Source organism: Procambarus clarkii, chromosome 16, assembly GCF_040958095.1.
Source record: "Procambarus clarkii isolate CNS0578487 chromosome 16, FALCON_Pclarkii_2.0, whole genome shotgun sequence".
NCBI lineage: Eukaryota > Metazoa > Arthropoda > Malacostraca > Decapoda > Cambaridae > Procambarus > Procambarus clarkii.
Genome location: NC_091165.1, coordinates 27126941 through 27139206, shown reverse-complemented (window position 1 = coordinate 27139206; position 12266 = coordinate 27126941). Strand labels below are relative to the sequence as shown.

The 12266-nt window shown below is 49.0% G+C and overlaps 2 protein-coding genes across 2 annotated transcripts in view; one reads left to right on the top strand and one right to left on the bottom strand.

Annotated features, from left to right (window-relative positions):
* The window catches only part of LOC123762432 (uncharacterized), a 26420-nt gene extending 18791 nt beyond the window's left edge, over positions 1-7629 (bottom strand). The window contains exons 1-2 of the mRNA XM_069325589.1: positions 7574-7629; positions 6577-6705 (exon numbers count right to left, since the gene is read on the bottom strand). Coding sequence (XP_069181690.1) covers positions 6577-6705; positions 7574-7629 — 185 coding nt within the window. The remainder of the gene's footprint in view (positions 1-6576; positions 6706-7573) is intronic.
* LOC138365190 (membrane protein FAM174A-like) lies at positions 7561-12266 on the top strand. The gene is made up of 3 exons (XM_069325362.1): positions 7561-8119; positions 8879-9014; positions 9519-12266. Exons 1-3 carry the CDS (start codon positions 7708-7710, stop codon positions 9652-9654), a joined length of 684 nt encoding a protein of 227 aa, XP_069181463.1. The 5' UTR covers positions 7561-7707; the 3' UTR covers positions 9655-12266.

The window sequence follows — 12266 nt, the reverse complement described above, 5'->3', positions numbered from 1 at the left end:
CCCGAAGCTGGACAGACACCCACCTGGAGCCCGAACAGTCACCCACCCGGAGCCCGACCAGTCAAACACCCGGAGCCCGCCAGTTTAGTAAACCGGAGCCCGCCAGTTGAGTGAACCGGAGCCCGCCAGTTGAGTGAACTGGAACCCGTCAGTTGAGTACCTGGAGCCAGCCCCGAGCCCTACCGAGAACCCACCCTGAGCCCGACCAAGAACCTACCCCGAGCCCTACAGAGGTTCCTTAAACCCGAGAGCCTATCCCGATCCCGAAAGAGCCCACCCCGACCCCTACCGAGAACCCACCCCCCAAGCCCTACCGAGAACCCACCCCCCCAAGCCCTACCGAGAACCCACCCCCCAAGCCCTACCGAGAACCCACCCCCCCAAGCCCTACCGAGAACCCACCCCCCCAAGCCCTACCGAGAACCCACCCCCCCAAGCCCTACCGAGAACCCACCCCCCCAAGCCCTACCGAGAACCCACCCCCCCAAGCCCTACCGAGAACCCACCCCCCCAAGCCCTACCGAGAACCCACCCCCCCAAGCCCTACCGAGAACCCACCCCCCAAGCCCTACCGAGAACCCAACCCCCCATCCCTACCGAGAACCCACCCCCCAAGCCCTACCGAGAACCCAGCCCCAAGCCCTTACCGAGAACCCAAGCCCTACCGAGAACCCAGCCCCAATACCTACCAAGAACCCACCCCAAGCCCTACCAAGAACCCACCCGAAGCTGGACAGACACCCACCTGGAGCCCGAACAGTCACCCACCCGGAGCCCGACCAGTCAAACACCCGGAGCCCGCCAGTTTAGTAAACCGGAGCCCGCCAGTTGAGTGAACCGGAGCCCGCCAGTTGAGTGAACTGGAACCCGTCAGTTGAGTACCTGGAGCCCGCCCCGATCCCTACCGAGAACCCACCCTGAGCCCGACCAAGAACCTACCCCGAGCCCTACAGAGGTTCCCCAAGCCCGAGAGCCTATCCCGATCCCGAAAGAGCCCACCCCCCCAAGCCCTACCGAGAACCCACCCCCCCAAGCCCTACCGAGAACCCACCCCCCCAAGCCCTACCGAGAACCCACCCCCCCAAGCTCTACCGAGAACCCACCCCCCAAGCCCTACCGAGAACCCAACCCCCCATCCCTACCGAGAACCCACCCCCCAAGCCCTACCGAGAACCCAGCCCCAAGCCCTTACCGAGAACCCAAGCCCTACCGAGAACCCAGCCCCAATACCTACCAAGAACCCACCCCAAGCCCTACCAAGAACCCACCCGAAGCTGGACAGACACCCACCTGGAGCCCGAACAGTCACCCACCCGGAGCCCGACCAGTCAAACACCCGGAGCCCGCCAGTTTAGTAAACCGGAGCCCGCCAGTTGAGTGAACCGGAGCCCGCCAGTTGAGTGAACTGGAACCCGTCAGTTGAGTACCTGGAGCCCGCCCCGATCCCTACCGAGAACCCACCCTGAGCCCGACCAAGAACCTACCCCGAGCCCTACAGAGGTTCCCCAAGCCCGAGAGCCTATCCCGATCCCGAAAGAGCCCACCCCGAGCCCTACCGAGAACCCACCCCCCCAAGCCCTACCGAGAACCCACCCCCCCAAGCCCTACCGAGAACCCCCCCCCCCCCCCCAAGCCCTACCGAGAACCCCCCCCCCCAAGCCCTACCGAGAACCCACCCCCCCAAGCCCTACCGAGAACCCACCCCCCAAGCCCTACCGAGAACCCACCCCCCCAAGCCCTACCGAGAACCCACCCCCCCAAGCCCTACCGAGAACCCACCCCCCCAAGCCCTACCGAGAACCCACCCCACCAAGCCCTACCGAGAACTCACTCCCCCAAGCCCTACCGAGAACCCACCCCCCCAAGCCCTACCGAGAACCCACCCCCCAAGCCCTACCGAGAACCCAGCCCCAATACCTACCAAGAACCCACCCCAAGCCCTACCAAGGACCCACCCGAAGCCGGACAGACACCCACCTGGAGCCCGAACAGTCACCCACCCGGAGCCCGACCAGTCAAACACCCGGAGCCCGCCAGTTTAGTAAACCGGAGCCCGCCAGTTGAGTGAACCGGAGCCCGCCAGTTGAGTGAACTGGAACCCGTCAGTTGAGTACCTGGAGCCTGCCCCGAGCCCTACCGAGAACCCACCCTGAGCCCGACCAAGAACCTACCCCGAGCCCTACAGAGGTTCCCCAAGCCCGAGAGCCTATCCCGATCCCGAAGGAGCCCACCCCGAGCCTGACCGGGAGCCAACCCCAAACCCTACCAAGAACCCACCCCTAAGCCCTACCAAGAGCCCACCCCCAAGCCCTACCAAGAACCCTGCCCTAATACCTACCAAGAACCCACCCCAAGCCCTACCAAGAACCCACCCGAAGCTGGACAGACACCCACCTGGAGCCCGAACAGTCACCCACCCGGAGCCCGACCAGTCAAACACCCGGAGCCCGCCAGTTTAGTAAACCGGAGCCCGCCAGTTGAGTGAACCGGAGCCCGCCAGTTGAGTGAACTGGAACCAGTCAGTTGAGTACCTGGAGCCCGCCCCGAGCCCTACCGAGAACCCACCCTGAGCCCGACCAAGAACCTACCCCGAGCCCTACAGAGGTTCCCCAAGCCCGAGAGCCTATCCCGATCCCGAAAGAGCCCACCCCGAGCCCTACCGAGAACCCACCCCCCAAACCCAACCGAGAACCCACCCCCCAAGCCCTACCGAGAACCCACCCCCCAAGCCCTACCGAGAACCCAAGCCCTACCAAAACCCACCCCCAAGCCCTACCAAGAGCCCACCCCAAGCCCTACCAAGAACCCACCCGAAGCTGGACAGACACCCACCTGGAGCCCGAACAGTCACCCACCCGGAGCCCGACCAGTCAAACACCCGGAGCCCGCCAGTTTAGTAAACCGGAGCCCGCCAGTTGAGTGAACCGGAGCCCGCCAGTTGAGTGAACTGGAACCCGTCAGTTGAGTACCTGGAGCCCGCCCCGAGCCCTACCGAGAACCCACCCTGAGCCCTACCAAGAACCCACCCCGAGCCCTACAGAGAACCCAACCTCCCCGAGCCCTACCAAGAACCCACACCCCCCCGAGCCCTACCAAGAACCCACACCCCCCCCGAGCCCTACCAAGAACCCAAACCCCCTGAGCCCTACCAAGAACCCACACCCCCCCGAGCCCTACCAAGAACCCACACCTCCCCGAGCCCTACCAAGAACCCACACCCCCCCGAGCCCTACCAAGAACCCACACCCCCCCCGAGCCCTACCAAGAACCCACACCCCCCCAAGCCCTACCAAGAACCCACACCCCCCCCAAGCCCTACCAAGAACCCACCCCCCCAAGCCCTACCAAGAACCTACACCCCCCCCAAGCCCTACCAAGTACCCACACCCCCCAAGCCCTACCAAGAACCCACCCGAAGCCGGACAGACACCCACCTGGAGCCCGAACAGTCACCCACCCAGAGCCCGCCAGTTGAGTACTTAAAGCCTGCCCGGAGCCCTGACCGACAACCCACCCCGGAGCCCCGACCGACAACCCGCCCCGGAGCCCCGACCGACAATTAACCCGCCCCGGAGCCCCGACCGACAATTAACCCGCCCCGGAGCCCCGACCGACAATTAACCCGCCCCGGAGCCCCGACCGACAATTAACCCGCCCCGGAGCCCCGACCGACAATTAACCCGCCCCGGAGCCCCGACCGACAATTAACCCGCCCCGGAGCCCCGACCGACAATTAACCCGCCCCGGAGCCCCGACCGACAATTAACCCGCCCCGGAGCCCCGACCGACAATTAACCCGCCCCGGAGCCCCGACCGACAATTAACCCGCCCCGGAGCCCCGACCGACAATTAACCCGCCCCGGAGCCCCGACCGACAATTAACCCGCCCCGGAGCCCCGACCGACAATTAACCCGCCCCGGAGCCCCGACCGACAATTAACCCGCCCCGGAGCCCCGACCGACAATTAACCCGCCCCGGAGCCCCGACCGACAATTAACCCGCCCCGGAGCCCCGACCGACAATTAACCCGCCCCGGAGCCCCGACCGACAATTAACCCGCCCCGGAGCCCCGACCGACAATTAACCCGCCCCGGAGCCCCGACCGACAATTAACCCGCCCCGGAGCCCCGACCGACAATTAACCCGCCCCGGAGCCCCGACCGACAATTAACCCGCCCCGGAGCCCCGACCGACAATTAACCCGCCCCGGAGCCCCGACCGACAATTAACCCGCCCCGGAGCCCCGACCGACAATTAACCCGCCCCGGAGCCCCGACCGACAATTAACCCGCCCCGGAGCCCCGACCGACAATTAACCCGCCCCGGAGCCCCGACCGACAATTAACCCGCCCCGGAGCCCCGACCGACAATTAACCCGCCCCGGAGCCCCGACCGACAATTAACCCGCCCCGGAGCCCCGACCGACAATTAACCCGCCCCGGAGCCCCGACCGACAATTAACCCGCCCCGGAGCCCCGACCGACAATTAACCCGCCCCGGAGCCCCGACCGACAATTAACCCGCCCCGGAGCCCCGACCGACAATTAACCCGCCCCGGAGCCCCGACCGACAATTAACCCGCCCCGGAGCCCCCGGAGCCCCGACAGAATAACCCGCCCGGAGCCCCGACCGACAATTAACCCGCCCCTGGAGCCCCGACAGAGAACCCACTTGGGGCCCGACAGAGAACCCACTTGGGGCCCGACAGAGAACCCACTTGGGGCCCGACAGAGAACCCACTTGGGGCCCGACAGAGAACCCACTTGGGGCCCGACAGAGAACCCACTTGGGGCCCGACAGAGAACCCACTTGGGGCCCGACAGAGAACCCACTTGGGGCCCGACAGAGAACCCACTTGGGGCCCGACAGAGAACCCACTTGGGGCCCGACAGAGAACCCACTTGGGGCCCGACAGAGAACCCACTTGGGGCCCGACAGAGAACCCACTTGGGGCCCGACAGAGAACCCACTTGGGGCCCGACAGAGAACCCACTTGGGGCCCGACAGAGAACCCACTTGGGGCCCGACAGAGAACCCACTTGGGGCCCGACAGAGAACCCACTTGGGGCCCGACAGAGAACCCACTTGGAGCCCGACAGAGAACCCACTTGGAGCCCGACAGAGAACCCACTTGGAGCCCGACAGAGAACCCACTTGGAGCCCGACAGAGAACCCACTTGGAGCCCGACAGAGAACCCACTTGGAGCCCGACAGAGAACCCACTTGGAGCCCGACAGAGAACCCACTTGGAGCCCGACAGAGAACCCACTTGGAGGCCGACAGAGAACCCACCCCGCGCCCAACCTTTCATGAAGAAAATTGAACACCAGGCGACAAAAATAATTGCAGAATGAGGTCTAGTTTCATACCATGAACGGTTGAGGGTCACAGGGCTAACAACACTGCAAACTAGGCATGCCAGGATGGATCTCACCGAAACTATTAAAATATCGACTTGAATCGACTTGAGAATGGTCCAGGACGGACCGAAACTCGTCGTCCCTTCAACTTCTAGTGTGTGGTCTGGTCAACATACTTCAGCCACGTTATTGTGACTCATCGCCTGCCTATTAAAATATTGAACAGTTTCGAAGATATGGATCCAGAGAACAACTTCAAAAGGTCAGATGGAACACAAACAAGGAACAACGGTTTCAAGTCCAACAAGCCGCAGTGTAGGACTGAAAACATAAGCTATATTTTCACCCACAGGGTTATAAACCCATGGAACCGCCTATCTGCTAAAGCAGTAAATAACCTAACACTTGAATTGTAAAATCCAATTTGAAAAAAAATCGGAACAAATGGGGGACCTGATCTGCTACCAGAAATTTTAGCCAAATATCCCCAGTCTGCTAACTGTAGGTAGTAACCGAGTGATTGTAACCTATCCACCGCTGCCCACTGGATGGGGGCGGTGTGCAGGACAAACATAAATTGTGACACTAGCTCTCCACATATATCAGGTGCTTAATTTAGAACCTGTACTTGAGGTCGATCTCGAACCCATTGTTGATATGTGACGACTTATATTCAATTTTGTAACTAGCTCATCAAGATTGTAACTTGCTTAGCTAAATGAATTGTGGGGTTCAGTCCCTGAGCCCATTATGTGCCTCTGTAACCCTTTCCACTACCGCCCAGCAGAGGTACAACAGGTACTCAGAGAGAACTATCAACATCAGAGGCCCGAGACTGTTCAACACGCTTCCACTACACATAAGGGGCATAACTGGCCGACCCCTCACAGTGTTCAAGAGAGAACTGGATAAGCACCTCCAAAGGATACCTGATCAACCAGGCTGTGACGCATACGTCAGGCTGCGAGCAGCCGCGTCCAACAGCCTGGTTGATCAGTCCAGCAACCAGGAGGCCTGGTCGACGACCGGGCCGCGGGGACACTAAGCCCTGGAAGCACACAAGATGGGTATGGGGTGCATAATAAACGAACTAAACTAACATTGATAGTCATTGTTCGAAGCAAACTCCATACGCCAAACCCCATTATATTATATAATTCTATATACTGTGTATATATAAGATATAAATATGTCAAAAAGAATTATCACTCTTACCTGGAGCAATGTTGCTGATGTCGGAAATCAGCAGTACATGTTGTCGCGTTGGCGGCAGCGACACTACTGACCGGCTGAGCTTTCAACGACCAACCGCCGTTTGAACGCCATTTTGAAATTCCAGGCGTACTACCCGAAAAGTGCGTAAACTAGTATTTGCGTGCATTATAGGCCATTCCAAGAAACCTTATTGCTATGAATATCTTGTTATCTAACAAACGAATTATTTATGTTAATATTTTTAGCACATATGTTAAATTAGGCCATTTTTCATTTAGAGGGGGTATATATATATAGCTATTTACATTTTAAGTTTGAAAAATTACCGTACAAAATTGAATGCAAAGATAAGATAAGATTTATTTATACAACCCTGTTTGGAAATTAACTCCTTTTACAATGAAATAAGACGCAAATAAGAACCTCAATTGTGTAGTGAATTTATGCATTTTGTTTTGATTAAAAGCTTAGGTAGTACAATGTACTACTTCTACTACTAATACCATATTATATATGAGGGGCTACTAAATAAAATTAAAGCACAAGCATGTTCACCTAATATCATTAGCTGACAGGTGAAATAATATGAAAGTCGGAAACTATTTGATTCTCTTTTAGAATTTCTACTAATCCTTTCTTTCGTCGAGACCAATATATGTCAGTGACCCCTCAGATAAATTTCATTTGCAGAAATCAAATTAAATAGCTACCCAAGAGGAAATCAATTCTTATGGGTTTCATCCTGGTTAAGGTCATTATAATAAAATATGTAATCAAAATATAGTATAAAAAGTGGAGGATGATAGCTAGCTCTGTCATATCTACATTAAAAATAAAATTACATTTTACATTCTCACCCAACTCTCTGTGTAGAGTTACTAAAATAATTTACTTTGAAATAATAAATATGAATTAGAAATTACATGAATTAGGAAGATATTTAGTTATGAAAGAGATATAATTCCTGAAGACTGTGATGACAACAGAGGCGACTGACGTTCCTGTGGGTGACGTCTGCGGCGGCTGTGAGACGTCTTGTTGGCACTCCGTCATGGTGGCCTTCTTAACACCACTCGCCTATAACGCTTAGTTAACAAGAATTTACCGCTTAAGGGCCTTTTATTTAGCAGTATGGGTGAGTGTGAGACAGCCATACACCGGAAGAACAGCACTGAGAAGGATGTTCTACCACCGACGAGATGCTGTACCTTCCTCGCCAGGAACATCTCTGAGCCATTCTTGTTCAAGATTTTTGTGGGTGTTGTTGTTTTCTTAATATTCTCAGGCGTTGAAGGGGCAGAAGGGCCGGGAAGCTTGAAGACTGGAGCAGGTAGCCACGTGTCAGTAGTCAGGCGTGACGTGTCAGGGAAGACTGGAGACTCGCCGCCATCCAAGCCTGACAAAGTACCTTCAGAAACACCTGTTGCAACGCCCGAGGACAAAAAGTCTGAATCAAATGTGACAACTAAGAGCCCAGTAGGGCAGACAGGGCATGTTAAGGCTGAGAGTGACAACCCTGGCACGGCTCCCACAAATGATGCAGGTTGGTCGCACGATTGCTTATTTTAATTATGGATATAGTTCATGTCACTCAGTTTAGCATGTTTTTTTCATTTACTTGGTAAATCTCTCTATATTAGGGAGATATTTAAAAAAAATTTAACCATATTTTACTGTTAAATTTGATGGTACAGATGTATTTCTTATGCTAAGTATATGGAAAATGAAAATAATTTAATTTTCTATTTAAATTGCTATGAAGATCCTTTCCCAATGTATTAAACTCCACATTAGAAAAGAACAGCTACCAGGCTGTTAGAAAATGTTTAATGTGGTGCCAATATAAAAAGGTAAAAAACAAATACAGCTAAACTACAGGCCAGTATGACTAAGAAGCTTCACCTGAATGTTATTTCATGGATGGCTTTATTTGTAGGCTTGTGGCCCACAAACTTCCTACCCATTTATCCACCCAATAAACACCTACAACTGCCCACCTATGTACCTGCCACCCATTAACAGCCTACTTACACTTATTTATTGTGCATTTTTTAGATTGTCCACAACTGTATATGGCTATACAATACAGTACAATACATAGTTGAGATGGACAATATTTGTATTTTTAAGAACACTAAATAATATTTTGTATTGTAAAATATGTCTGGGATAAGGGACTGGTGATGCCTTTCCTTATCAGCTGCAATTGAAAAATATCTAGTTGCATTCTGGGGTATGTAAAGAATATATATGTGCAAAACAAATTATACAGTACTGTAATTTGAAATTTAACTTATTTTAGGTGAAGAGTCCATAGATGAACATCAACCTATGCGAGGCCTAAAAGGAATATCTTCGGAAGCAGTTTTGCGCGGCTTCTATGTGTTTGTTGGAGTGGGTTCCATTGTGCTTATGTACATTATTGTCAAACTCTTAAGGTAAGAAAATAAATTTGTATTTTGTCAGAAAAATTCTTATAGATTTGCAGTGTTCAACTTTTTAATCGATTCTGGTATAGATCAGCTTACCATTATCTGGATTATGCTTTCATAATACTGTATTATTAAGAACCAATGCCTCATTACTTGCCTTAATGCCTCAAGGGCCAATTATAATAATTGGTTCTGAGGCATTATGGCAATATAGTTTATGGTTGAGTGCATACTCGTATAAACAATGGTCAACCTTAGTTTTTCTAGTGCCAATGACTTTGTTTTTATGACTAGTAAATTTCCCTCAGTTTATCTTTGTCACTCAGCCATTTGCTAGCAGGATGAATAATATCTTTTACTTGGCAAGATAACTTTACAATACTATATAATATATTAATTCACACTGCCATTGGGCTATGTACTAGGATTACCAAAATTTATAAGATCTCCTGAATCAAAATTTTAATATGATAGCAGAGAACTTCGATTGTCATGATTTCTATTTTTCAGGCTTCGACGTCGACGTGCAACAAGAAAGTACAGGGTATTGTCGCATGGTGATGACCAGGAGATGTTTCCCCTGGCTGCAGATGATGGAGATGATGAAGAAATATACAATGCTGCAGATCATCAGACACTAAAGTAAAAAATTATGCAAATATTGTGTTCAGTTTCCATAAACTGCAGGGAATTTGATTTCATACAAGGGAGCATTTGTACCTGGTTTGAGTTAGATGTAATTATTATTTGTATTATTCTCATACACAAAACTGAATGAAGATGAATGTAGAAAACTGGTATACTGGTAGTTAAGAAATGTTGATTAGCTGCAGTGTATGTAATATAGTATGAATCATAAAAGAGCATACAGTATAGTAGTATTTGTTAAAATTGGGCATTATGTAAAATAAATTACAGTGTGTGAGAGGTGCATAGTTAGTTTTAGGTTTGCTTGTGAAATTGTTTTTGAGCAAAGAGCTTGAGAGTTACTATAGTTACCGGATATGCATGGATGTGTGTAATGGAGCCATTTTATACATGCGAGTAGATAATTTAGGATTGTGCCCATATACCGGCTGCTGATCTGTAGGAAGATCTGCTGTAGGACTGAATGTTAAGTACCAGTTGAAAGGCATCATGGAAATTAGCTGGTTTAAAATTTTACATTAACTTTTATGGGTTTATCTTTGTTGACAATCTTAGACAAATAATGCTGATTACATTTCATTGTTAACATAAAAAGTTTAACTTTGAAAAAGCTTAGCATCATTTTTTTACTACCTAGGGTAAGGTTGCTATTCCTCTGCCAATTAAATTGCTATTTTGAATGAGTGGAATACAAAATTTTGCAAATTGAAAGAGGAGATGTTTATTTACAAAATAACATCACCATCAAGGTTGTAATGCAAAATCTATTGAGATATTACCAAAGATACTGTATTGTAGTGGCCAAAGTTTTAGCCTGGTTCATTGGTGTGCAACCCAGTACAGTATATCACCCTTTTTTAAATGAGTACAGTATAGCCAGTTTAAAAATGTGTATACTGTATTATATTTATATTGCAACCACCTTTGTAATATATATTACGTAGGTTAAAATATTAGTCTACACTAAAGTATATTATCAAGTGTTGGCATTGGTTTTGGTCACTTGGCGTTGGAATCATCTCGTAAACTCCTTGAGACAAACCAGATGTCAGGTCACCTGCTAACACTGACATACTATACTACAGGTGTATATTAAGACACCTTTAAAGATGTATTGCTAAAAATCTCAAGCACATAATATTGTATAAATCACTAAGGTGGAATAATGATGACCAGGAACTATCCATTTTCTGTGTCTTGAGGTTTCCAAGGGTACACATATTAGATCCTACCTTACTCCCTCACAATTAGCTTCAATGAGAAGCTGGAACTAACCATATTTTCTGACCTGAAATGTTAAAAATAATAAACTTATATTTTCAGTTAGCATATCTTCCCTGTTTGTATATTCTGTACAAAACTAATATACCTGTATTTCAAGATTTTCTGATTTATTGGTTTTTGGTTTTCTGCTCTCGTTTTATGAAACACATTTGGTAATAGTTTTCATGTTTTGCTGGGAGTGTCCATTACTGAAGCTAGCCAATTACTGAGGACTTGACCTTATAGTTTTTGAACTGTTGGTATATAAACCATTATCCATTCTGTCTTCCATCACCTTTCAGTTTCTTCTCAAAATACATGAATAAAAGAAGAATTGGCTTGAAATTTCAGTATTTTCTTAAATACAGTATATAGCTTTTAAATTAATAATTAAGTTCTTTAATAGAGCTTCATTGATACTTCCTTCATGCATTTTTATTTTTAACAAAATTTTTACTGTAGTCACCTGATGATATTTTCTAAACAACTATGTACTTGAATAAGTAATACAGTATGTTTATTTGGCAAGTGCAGTTCATGCCTTTTTTTATTAAATTTATCAGGCATGGATCATGTACTATTATTATTATACTGTACAGTCGCCATCCCACACTCCAACCAGCTTGAGACTGAACTAGGTCGAAACACTTTAGTTATTTATATTTTTGTGTACCCTTCTGTCCCCACATCATATAAATTTTTCCTGAAAACACATCATAATATAGGTTTATTAAATACAGTAAGCTAAAGACATCACAATACAATATTGTATTGGTATAGTACATAGTATAAAATGAAATAAATGTTTAGTAATACATTAAATACTATAAAGATACAGTACTTGTGTACTTGCAAAGGGTCTAAGTTTTTAGTCCACATGCTGTAAGCTCTTGGAATGTTGTCCAGGTGACTATGTTGTGGCAATTGAGGATCAAGGTAAAAGTTGAGGCTTAATGCTGAGCTGCTTAGAGTTCAGGGTTACACATAGATGGAACACAAAAGGCTTCAGTTTGAGGTCTCTTGGCAGCCCTCTCATAAATGTGTATCAGTTGTTTTAAACCTTTTTTTTAATTCTCGGAAAATCTCTGTTGACACAGTAAAAATTTATTGTACTCCAAGTATCAATTGGCCTTTTCTCCATGAACATTAAAATTGTTTCAAAATATGTGTCAACTTCCTTCATGTTTTTCTTATTGTGGCCCTCTTCCTCGTCCATTACCAACTTTTGAATTCTGTGAATATTATTTCCTTAACTTAGTCGAGGAGTTCCTTGTCTCTTTTTCTACGACTGACTTTATTTATACCACAACCTTTGAACAGTATGAAGGTTCCCAAGATAGTGTTCTG